At 47.5% G+C, this 11,796-nt stretch overlaps 1 protein-coding gene across 1 annotated transcript; it reads left to right on the top strand.

The window, feature by feature from the left end:
* The first annotated feature begins 228 nt into the window (after positions 1-228).
* LOC116498568 (G protein-activated inward rectifier potassium channel 1-like) lies at positions 229-8,718 on the top strand. The gene is made up of 3 exons (XM_032202896.1): positions 229-977; positions 6,461-6,677; positions 6,991-8,718. Exons 1-3 carry the CDS (start codon positions 327-329, stop codon positions 7,467-7,469), a joined length of 1,347 nt encoding a protein of 448 aa, XP_032058787.1. The 5' UTR covers positions 229-326; the 3' UTR covers positions 7,470-8,718.
* The last annotated feature ends 3,078 nt before the right edge of the window (positions 8,719-11,796 follow it).

The raw sequence follows: 11,796 nt of genomic DNA on the forward strand, positions 1-11,796 counted from the left end.
ACCGGGGTGCTACAGTGAGCCGAGATTTGGGCAGAGCGACGAGCGAGGCGCCGGCTGCGAGCAGCTTGGACCAAACCACAGCAGCCAGCTCCTGCCCAGCCTGGGAGCGACGCTCAGCACCCCGTTGTCTACGGGCAACACCGAGCTGACCACCGGACCCCACAGGCCTCAGCGAGCCAGCCCCCGGCCACCAGCAGCGAGCTCCGCTCCGCCCCGCTGCCGCCCACCGCTCCGGCTCTCCCGCTGGCTGCGCAGCCTCGCCGGCTGGCTGCAGCTCCGTGGGGATCCCTGCACTCCCCCCGTGGCCCACCGAAGGGCTCGGCGGCATGGCTGCGGTGCGCAGGAAGTTTGGGGATGAGTACCAGGCGGTGGGCCCAGGCGGCGGCGGTGCCCGCAGAGAGCGGCAGCGCTTCGTGGACAAGAACGGGCGCTGCAACGTGCAGCACGGCAACCTGGGCGGCGAGAGCAGCCGTTACCTGTCCGACCTCTTCACCACGCTGGTGGACCTCAAGTGGCGCTGGAACCTGCTCATCTTCCTGCTGACCTACACGGTCGCCTGGCTGGTCATGGCTTCGATGTGGTGGGGCATCGCCTACCTGCGAGGGGACCTGCACCGGGCGCACGATGACACCTACAGCCCGTGCGTGGCCAACGTGTACAACTTTCCCTCCGCCTTCCTCTTCTTCATAGAGACCGAAGCCACCATCGGCTACGGGCACCGCTACATTACCGAGCGCTGCCCTGAGGGCATCGTGCTCTTCCTCTTCCAGTCGCTGCTGGGTTCCATCGTCGACGCGTTCCTCATCGGCTGCATGTTCATCAAGATGTCCCAGCCCAAGAAGCGAGCCGAGACCCTCATGTTCAGCCGCGCCGCAGTCGTCTCGCAGCGGGATGGCAAGCTCTGCCTCATGTTCCGCGTGGGCAACCTCCGCAACAGCCACATGGTTTCTGCCCAGATCCGCTGCAAGCTGATCAAGGTGAGGCTCGGCGAGGCAGCAGGAGGGCTGAGGTACCCCGGTTGTGGTGGGCGATGCTGGGAGGGCACGGCTCGAGGGCAAACACACGCAGTAAGAGCAACCCCGCTGCCCTGCCCGGTGGTGCGTGGACGAGGGGACTTGGCTGGGGTGGGACAGAGTTTCAGAAGAAACTGCGGTGATTGCCTCCAGCAGGAGCCAGGGAAGAGGCAAGCAGGTGGAGGGGAAAAGACAGTCTCACCAGAGGGGGGTTGTGAGGCTGGTGGGAAGCCAGCTTGCTCAGGAAGGATGTCTGAAGAAGCAGGGAGGAATACCAAGGCATGCCCCTTCACAGGTGAATAAGGAATCGATCTCAGCATTTGCTGAGAACAAAGATAAACCTTGACCCTGTTTTTCCCATGGGAAAACTCGGGGAGCTCTAACTCACAATTCCTTACCCCACGGGTCCTGCCAGTGGCCCTCCAGCATTGCAGAGGGTCTGTGTCATGAGCTTGAGTGGAAAAGCCCTTTAACTGTCACCAATATCCATTTAGTAGGCACTGACAGTGGTCAGTGTAATTCAGAATGCAAGAAAGAACTGGAATTCAAAGGAGATCACATCCAAAAAAAATAAAGAAAATAAAGGAGACGGTTTGGCAGCCACAGAAGTTCTCAGATACACCGGGCAAGAGTAGCATGGAAGGAAAATACTGTGTGCAGTTGTGTCAGAAATGTTCCGTATTCTGTATGGTAATCCTCTTTTTGGAACAACTGTTTGGCCATTTTAATAATCTGCAGGAACAAGCCTGATACAGGAGATGACAGGACAGTGGTAAATGTGGAGGGCTGCTTTTCCTCTGTTTTGTGCAGAATGCTTGACTTAGCTGTGAATTTGGCTTGTCACAGAATACCTCGGAGATCTGCTAAGATTCAAAAAGAGTCTGAATATGTACATGGAAACAGACTGCCCAGAATTATAGAAGAACCATTTCTGTAGGAATCAGCAAGCCAGATAATCCATTATTTTTCCTGATCGTTAGCATTAGAAATGAGCAGAAAGCCTCTGCTAAAGTATTTATTTCTGGCCCTCATCCAAGATGGAATGCAAGCCGAGGTGGAATAGGAGCAGCGCCACAGTTGGGATTTGACAATGACAGTAATTCACTGCAAACTTCTTTTGAAATAAGACACTGAGCACGCAGCCTGGTGCTAACAGTTCAGTTGCTACACAATGCTTGGTATATATAGAAAACATGAGGGCATTCGAGAGACCTGCTTGGCTGATTCCCACAATCGCTGTTTCATAGATGAGGCAGTGGATCACTGAGGAATATTTGATTTCTTACACATTAGCATCATGCCCATGACTTCAAGCTGCTTTGCGACCTTTGGCAAAGCTGAGCTATGGACACAAGAAGGTTTGAAAGGGGATGTTTGTGTACTACCTGCACCCTCAGTCCTTACTACACGGGTTGTTTTCTAGCCTCTTCTTGGTTCCCAGGTCTCTTTTTAAATCCTCATCGGTTTGTCGAGGTGCCTCCTTCAGCTGGACACGCTGTTCCAAGCAGTCGCAGCGGCTGTTCCAGCAGCATGTGAATTCACATCAGCTGCCTTGCAGGAGCTTCCTTTGTGTGTCCTGTAAACCGATGGTGAATGTGACGTAGCTGACAAACCATTTCTCTCTAGCAAGTCCTGCCTTCCTGCGAGCTGTGCCTTCAGCTGTGCTGCGTGCAGCACTGCTGACAGCTGATCTTGCTACACTTCTGCATCCGATTAGATAGTGAGATGTTTTTCCTTGTGTCACAGTGAAACAATGTGAAGGGATATGTCTTATCATGCCTTCCCACTTGAGACAGAAGCCGTATTTTGTACTGAACATAGTGTTTCAGCGGGACCAAGGGAGCCCCACGGATTTACCTTTGCAAAGAAAGTACACCAATCGAAGTCTGCCCCAATGGCATTTACTACTAGCATTTTACACACCCTCAGATAATCAGCAGATTGCACTGGTGCCATCAAGCAGTGCTGGCTCTTTTTTGGTCCAGGGCACTGCCTAGCAATGTGGCACAGTGATGGCACAGAGAGGTTTGGAGCCCTTTTTGGATGCTGTTGTGGAGAGTTAGAAAACAGAGTTACAAGACTATGTGTGCTTGTTTCAATAACAACTTTTCCAGAAACCTGAGTCTTTCTAATTTACACTGAGGGCTCTAAAAGAGGGGAAAAGCAAACTCTGGGGGCAAGAACCACAAAAAAGCTGGTTGGAACTAGCTGCTGAAAAAGTGCAGTTCCAGGTTCTGGCTTTTTCAGTGTCACAGCCTGTTAGTTCCCAGTGTGCCTGAGGAGCCTGGTGATAACAGCAACAAGCAGCATCCACCATATGGTGATTGATTTTTTTTTAAATTAGCCGTGATACCTATTTGTATCTTTTCTTGATGGGACTACAGATTTCACTGATAAACATGATAGTGTTGGTGTTTCACACCACAGCATTTCAGCTGGTGGTATGGGACATTTTGATTCAGAAAGCCAAGGAATGTAAAATCATCATGGACTGATTTCAGCATGTGCTAAGTAATAGTTTTAAAATTGAACTGTGAGGCACGGTAGTCAAACAGCCTGTGCAGTGTGAGTTATGACTGGCATACACCTATTCTTTGAGCTGTCCTAATTCAGTTTTGAATGAGCAGGAAGCAAACAGAACTGTAACTAAAGGTTTGTAGATGGCAGGCGATAGGCATGGCAAATAAGTCAGAAGACTAATTATACTGTGATCTCAATCACTCGATAAGCAGGGCGCATGCAGATGGGGCAAATGAGATGCTTTTTAGAATCAAAGAATCATTCAGGTTAGAAATGGACCTCAGGAGGTCTCCAGTCCTGCTCAAAGCAGGGTGAGCTAGACAGTCAGACCGGGCTGCTCAGGGCTTTATCCAGTCTCATTTTGGAATCATCTAAGAAAGAGACTGTGCAGCCTTGCTGGGCAAACTCTTCCACTGCTTAACTGTCCAAACAGTGGAGGAGTTTTTCTTAAATTAAATCTGAACTTCACGTTTATACTTATGCCTGCTCTCTCTCATGCTCCCGCTGTGCAGTGCTGTGAAGAGCCTGGCTCCATCTTATTAATTACATTCCTCTTCAGTTTTGGAAGGTTGCTATTAGATTTCCCTCGAAGCCATCTCTTCTTTGGCCTGAAAAAGCCCAACCTTATTGTAATAGTATATCATTATAATAATATAACTGCATCATGTCTAGTTAAAGAAGGATGTGCATAAACAGGGTTTAGAAAAGTACCAAGAATGAATGAAGAACAGGAGCGAAGAGTAAGAGGGCATAAAATGTTTGGCCAGACACAAAAACAGACTAAAGGATGATGTGATGCAAATCTGCCTTGTAATAAGAAATAAAACAAAAATCCAGTGGCAGAAAACTACAGGAGAAAATATTGCTGACTGTTTACAGCCCTGTGCCCTCTTCTGTGCTCCTCTGAAAAAAATAAAAATAAAAAAAAGCCAAAAAAAAAAAATGATGGCTATTAAACTATTTTGTTTAGGTTCATTTCATTTCATTTAACAAATAAGTTTATTTTGAAAATTCTCCATGCCCTGCATAAATCAGTCATGTGTGTAGATGCCGAATACCTCAAGCACAACCTTTTGCTTTCTCCCAGATCTGTAACCTCTAATCCTTGCTGGATTTGTTTACTGTTGAGTGAATTTGATCAAAAACTATTCCCCAGAGAAAAAACGGTTTCTAGATGAAACAGGTCTTAACTCATCCAGGCAGTGATTTTTGCAAACACACACGTCTTTGGCTAGGGAATTGTATTCGATAAAACTTTGGAAGAACTGGAGGTTTAGACGTGGGTTCACAGAGTTCATGCTGAGCCTCGTTACCTTCGAGCAAAGATCATCCATCGCCAGCTGATCTGTGCACCTGCTGAACAGTAGCCAGGCAACAAAAGCCGCGGCGAAGTCTGCAGCTCGGTTCTGCTGGCTCCCTCAGGGAAAGAGGAGGGCTATTTCTGCAGTAGTTTGATTACACTTTGCGTACCACAGAACATCATGACTGCTAAATAGTAGTGAATTTGATCCCTATTACTTTCTATTGCTTTCCTTTACCTCTCAGAGCACTAATAATCCTCAAGAACATTTTTACAAGCAAGCAGCCGACATTTTCCCTGTCCTCATCGCTAGTGGAGAAACCATTTCTTGTCTAAGGGAGAACTTGGTTATTTAGATGGGAAGATTTTTTTTTTTCCTGAGCATAAAAGCAGACACATAGCACATAAATGAAATAAAGCATTGTATTTAGTAAGGAGCAGCACTCCAGCAGCTACCTAACTGGTTATGTAATGGCAGGAAACGCCAGGCAGGCAGATATTTAGCATTTTTAAGATGCAAGTGAAGCAGAGAGATGATCTGAAAGTATGGCAGTTGCTTAGAGGTTGTTTTTTTTTTTTTAATTTTTTTTTTTAAAGACAGAAACTTTCATTGAGGAAAACCAATCCAATCCAAGTCAACAGCAAAACTGCTGGCTTCAGCTTGTCCCCTGTGACTAATGGATGGAGTTTCCAAGCAATGAAACCAATACATTTGTCAGTACTAATGCAACACAGCTAGAACTATTTAGTAACTATGTCATCAGCTATCATTTATCATCAATAATAAGCTTCTCAAAGAGTTATGTGCTTTCTAACCAAGCAATAAGCAGACAGGAATTTAAATGGGATTTTCAATAGGCTCTGCAAAGCATCAGTTTTACCCGGCAATTTCCACCAGAGACCTTCAAGGCAATCAGCTGAGGATCTGCCTGGTCGACTGCAGTACGCCTTCAGTTACACTTTGAATACCAGGAAAATCGTAGGGAGCTAGGAAAGAAAAAGCTAACCTATCAGTATTTTATAATGGACCTGGGAAATTATACAAACACAGCACTCAGCTTAATAATGACCATAAGAAATACTGAACAGTAGGTGGTACATACCAATTAGGAAGTGATGATAGCATTGCTAACAGTGATTCGGATGATTTTGTGGAACTGTGATGCACCAGACATGCTCTACTATTACTGTGCTGCTTACCTTAAAGTCCTTTGAGTCCTGAGAACATCACAGTTCCTGCAAACCAAAATGAGTAACATAAAAGTAAAGCAATGGGAATTCAGACAATGGATTAAAATATGCCTGGCTCGTCGATTGTGTTCTCACTAATCACAGCTTTTGCTGCATAGCAAGTATCTGTTACCAGGCATGTAGTACCTGATGTTTTTGTCAGGGATTTGTAAAATACGTATATGTCATAATCCAGTTTGAGATCTGGTGGAATGATGAGAAATGTCAGAGTTAGTCATACACATTAGCTTCGTAGGCTTTAGCATTACTTGTATCTCCGTATGATGACCTGATACAGAGATAACAATGTCACGAAAGAGGCGGGTTTAAATTTCATTGCATTGCTTCTTGTGTTTTGCTTCACACAGTGTTTACTGAACTGTTTTTTCATCTTTAGTCCCGACAGACACCGGAGGGGGAATTTCTGCCACTAGACCAATGTGAACTGGATGTTGGATTTGGAACTGGAGCTGACCAGCTGTTTTTAGTTTCCCCATTAACCATCTGTCATGAAATTAACTCAAAGAGCCCCTTTTTCTGTCTCTCACAAAGATCACTAAGAAGCGAACAATTTGAAATAGTTGTCATCCTTGAAGGAATCGTTGAGACTACTGGTAAGCTTTAGAGTAAGACGCATGCTCTAATTTTCAGTCTTTGTCTTCAGTCCTGGTATTTTGAGCGAGGCAGTTCTCAATCCTTGCAGGCTCCTGCATGCTCCAGAACATCCTGCCATAGGTTACTGACATTCCGTGGCTACAGAAGACCTCCCTTTGCCATTACTGGTGCCCAAAATGGCCAATACAGCTGAGAAGAGATGCACCCTGCCACTCCTTGAGTACAACACCCTTATGTGATTCCTGTATTAAGGACCATTGCTGGTCTGCGTGCTCATGTTACAATGCCATGCTCTTGTCTCTGTTTCCACAGGAATGACATGTCAAGCTAGAACCTCGTATACAGAAGATGAAGTTCTTTGGGGTCACAGATTCCTGCCAGTAATGTCCCTGGAAGATGGCTTTTTCCGTGTTGATTATTCTCAGTTTCATGCTACATTTGAAGTCCCCACTCCTCCTTACAGTGTTAAAGAGCAAGAAGAAAACCTCTCTCTGTCATCTTCTTTGAACAGTCCTATTGATAACAACAAGACCAGAAGAGAAAAGGTTTGTTCACTTGACTGCATTGACATTGCAGGAGAGAAAAACAAGCTCCCTTTTAAACTTCAGAAGATCAGCTCGAGAAAGGAAGACCTTCCGAGAAGAGCCCTGAGAATGAGTTCCAGTAACACGGGGAAGACTTGCAGTACCGGAGATCTCTTGAATATTCAAGAAATGAGTCCCATCTCCAATGGTGAAGATGGTGATGAGAGGATACAGCTGAAAGCCTTAAAAATGAATGCTGAGGCTTAGACTCAGTCTAACAGCGATCTCAAGTTCCAGAAGAAGCTTCCAACTACACGTGTTCTAGAGATGAAATAGGAAGATTATTTGCCTGCCAATCTTTGCAAAATGAACTCTGATCACCTCTCTTAAGAGCAGAATCAACATGAGTCATTGTTCATAAACTACATGCAAGACTGCTGGCCTGAAAGAGTTTTCTTACAGTAATGAAATAATTTGGTTTTGCTACATTCAGGAAGAATGATCCTTTTTGTATAATTGTTCTGTACACATCTAATTTAGGTAGCATAATAGGAATTTGAGGGGCAGTAAGGTTAGACTGTTGTGCCAAAGAGGTCACTGCCCTAATGTCATTTATCAGCATGCTCGTTGCAAATCCACATCGTCTTCCATATTTATAGATGCTTTTTCACGAAGCAAGGACCTTATCCTTATTGCAGAGTAATATATTCAGAGATCAAGGCAAAAAAGGTGTAAAACCAGCTAAAACAGAATCTTGTGCTGGTCAGATCTTGGACTGTTCCTGCTGTAACAGCTGAACACAGGAAGAATCTGTGATGCTACTCAGTTGTAGTCCAGTTCCCTGCATTATCCTGTTGGAAGGCTGCCCTCCTGTAAGCCGAGAGGCACGCATCCTTCTTTCTCAGTGTTTGTGGCATGCCAGCTCCCTGCCCACAGCCTCCTTCACTGTCATGCAGGTAAAGGAGGCGGTTTGCAACAGCGCTTTGTGTCATTGGTCTTGCACAAGCTCTCATAAATGTCAGGATGATTTATTCTGTCCAAAATTAGACCCCACTGTTTGATTGCATGGATTACGAGTTGGATATTAATGGCTGTATCACCACTCACTGTGAAAGGAACACAAGGTGAGTAGCTCAGAGGTCAATACCTCAAGTTAGCGGTATATTTCATACCTCAACTCCCTGAGTTGTTAGTTTGGAGACTCCTTGTAAGTAGATGAAAACAAAACACTAATTAAACTTTCAGCCATTACAGGAATAGACAATACCATGCACACACCTCAGAGTTTCACCAACAGTAAGGGTCTTTGATGTGGCTCGTTCTCTTTTGTTATGTTTGCCTTCCCTACTCGTGTATGATTCTCAATCATTTTGTGGATTTGAAATTTATAATATGCAATTTATTGCAAGGTAGAACTCTGCAATAATAGTAAATTAATATTAAATAAATATATTAAGATAGTGAAACAAAAGACATCACAGGTCTGTAACATGTTAAGTGCGTGGTCAAGAGAGTCATTCTCAAAGTGCTTTTGCTAATCATGGTAATTCCAGTAGTTGAATATTTTCGATTATCCACAAAATATGTGATGAAATGACCAAAAAGATGTCAGCAAAGATTTACACAACAGCTTTTGGTATTCACTATTTCTTTAAAGTGCCATACAGCATTTTCTGGGTGACTGTCCCAAATAAGAGGGAAAAACACTCTTCTGGCTTTAAAACAAATCTTGCATAATGGCAACCGTTTGCCTTACTGGATGTCACAAAACAGTGAGAACTAGAATTTGATTTTCTTAAATTTCCACCAGAATAATCACAATTCTCTCCAGATATCCTGCTGCCTGTCTTAACCCATGAAAGCGATCAGCTTTCTTCCAGCGGGTCGTGAGCGAGCACAACCACACCTTGTTTTGTATGACACGACATTCTGCAGCTATGGGGCACTTATCACTCACAGAACCCTCCATGACAGAACCACCCAATTCTGCCCTGGCTACACGGACAGAATTTGATCAAATTAGGGGGGGAATCCTGCAGTCCCAGCAATGGCAACGTGTACTGTGTGACTGAGGCAGAGGAAAAGGAGATGACGCATGTAGCTTGGATAAATCACTACTGACTCTTTTTAATCTCCTGCCCATGTTCACACTGATACATTGCACAGGTCAGGGTTTGCTTGGTGTGGTTTTTTTTGCCCCCAACACCAACTCGAGCGCTATACACACGCCGAAATCTGCTTCTGTACACTAAATGCACTACTCTGGCGTACTCAGACCCCCAGCAATAACTCTGCACAGCCAGAACTGGCATAAAACGGCCCTTAGGTGCTGCCACTTCCCACAGACGGCGACAAAATCGTTTTGCCAGCGGCTCTCGGCCCCCGTGAGCCTGGGGAGGCTTCAGGCGGGCGCCGCCTGCCCCCTGCTGCCCGCCGCAGGCCGAGGCAGGCGGCGGCCCCGCCGCCCGAGGCCCACTGCGCATGCTCGGGGCGCACCGCAGCATGCCGGGAAATGTAGTACGTGGGGAAGAGGGGGGTGCCGTGCGCCTTGCTGGGCCGCGCGGCACGCTGGGATATGTAGGCTGGCGAGGGGCTTGCTGTCGGCCATGTTGGGCCGCGTGGCACGCTGGGATGTGTAGTTTCGGGCCGCCATGCTGCGCCCCTTTGCATGCTGGGAATTGTAGTTTTTTATTACTGTTGATTATTATATTTATTATTTTTTTTTCCTCCTGTGGGGACAGCGCCCCTGCTGTCCTCAGGGGTTCCCTACTGTGGTGGGAAAAGGGGCTGGCCCATACCCAGCAAGGGGTCCAAGTCCCCCAAAATGGCCAAGGCACCCCAAAATGGCCCCACATCCCCAACACCGCCATCTCTGGGCACATGCACACAGCCTGCAAGAGAGCCAGGGACACATTTTTTGTCCTTTGCAGAACAAAGTTCCCTTTGCATTACCAAGACAGGGACACTGAGGCCTCGTAGGCCCATTCCCAGGTGTGGCGGTTTGAGGGGTGCCCTGCAAAATGAATGCCAGTAAGGGGAAGGATGAACTGGAGGCGCTCGGTGGTGGCCACATTGCTCCCTGGGTGGATCCCTCACCAACTGCCTCGGCCTCCCCAGAGGATCACTTTGCCCCAGGAGGCTTCTTATCTTGCTGCATCTAATCCAATAACAACATCCTAATTGGTGACAAAGATGGGGCTATAAACACCAAGAGATTTCTACCCCTACAATGAGGGGTTCACGCAGGGCACAAGTCAATCATCGTGCTCAGGATTTATGGACATGGTGACCAGGGATTTGCATCCCCCTGACCAGGATGGCCCCACACTTCACATTTCACAACTACCATGACGGGAGCATTCACTGCTGCAGTTTCCCTTTCCCTTGCCATGCAGCATGAGTGTTTCCCATTAACGCAGAGAGGGAAGATAGCTCGTGGAAATGGTGTTTTGGTGGTCAAGGGCCAGATCCAGCCCCAAGCACTGCTGAGCTCAGACCGCCACACCGCAAATCACTGGAGCGATGCTGTTTTATCAGCCAGCAATGATAATCCTCAAGGTCCTCCCCAAGCCTTAAAATCACAGTGGGGCCATCCAAAACCCACTTGGGGATCCACAAGATCCCATGGGGTGGACCCCGGCCTCCTGGGGAGCTCAGCAGTCTCCTCTCCCTGCAGCCACAGTCTTGGAGCCAGTGATACCCAGAGGGGCGAAGGCTTGGCAGCACAGCCCCTTTCCACCAGGGCAAAACCAGAGGAAAATGGGCCCTTTGTATAGAAAATTGCCTGAGGGTGATTCAGACAGAGCTGACACCAGCGGCACCAACTGACACACTGCTTTGTGGCATGGGGGACACAGCTCATCTCCCACAGTCAAAGCAGAACCCCCCAATCCAGCCTCAAAATGAGGAAATTTGGGGGGGGGGAGGTTCAAATTCCCTTGTTGACCTGGCTGGAGAAAAGGAATCACACTGCTGAAGCTAGCATGGAGGCTCTGTATTTAGGAAGGTTGAAGCTACATGGTCACCCATGTCTTTTTAGGCTGCAATCCCCAGCTCGGCTGCACTGCCAGTAGCCACCAACTAGCCCAGGGCAACTCAGAGGGAAAATCCACAGGCATTGCAAAAAAAAAAAAAAAAAAACAGCCTGACATGGCTGATAAAAAAACACACCCAATGTCATCAGCCCTGAGCCACCAGCAGCGCAAGGCAGGATCTGATAGCCATCGCAACACACAACAGCTGCGTTAAGCCCCCCCGGACCCTCCTGCTGGCTGACAGAAAAGCAGCCAGAAGCGTTTGACACCTCCGTGTGCCCCAGGGGTCGATGTGAACAAGGCCACGGAGGTTCACCCTGCAGCAGCACGGAGCTTGAGCCCGCTAACAGGCAGCAAAGGCAACGTCTGCCTTTCCCGAGGCTGCGAGCTGCGACCCTCATTGAGTCTTCAGCGCTGCTGCAGCCGTCTGCCGTGTTTTGGGGGGGACATTCCTCCCCAGGGCAAACCCTCAGCAGGCTAAAACACCAGCCTGGCCTTCAAGAAATGGCTCATTGTCCTCAGGCCCAGTGGCCTGGGCCGGGCGGCCCTCGCCAGCCCTG

Source organism: Aythya fuligula, chromosome 24 (genome assembly GCF_009819795.1).
Source record: "Aythya fuligula isolate bAytFul2 chromosome 24, bAytFul2.pri, whole genome shotgun sequence".
Lineage (NCBI taxonomy): Eukaryota > Metazoa > Chordata > Aves > Anseriformes > Anatidae > Aythya > Aythya fuligula.

Bases quoted from the DNA above. Each gene is read 5' to 3' on its own strand.
- LOC116498568 (XM_032202896.1), top strand. From the start codon at position 327: ATGGCTGCGGTGCGCAGGAAGTTTGGGGATGAGTACCAGGCGGTGGGC. The intron at 978-6,460 runs GTGAGGCTCGGC...TTTCATCTTTAG, and splicing joins TCCGCTGCAAGCTGATCAAG to TCCCGACAGACACCGGAGGG. The intron at 6,678-6,990 runs GTAAGCTTTAGA...CTGTTTCCACAG, and splicing joins AGGAATCGTTGAGACTACTG to GAATGACATGTCAAGCTAGA.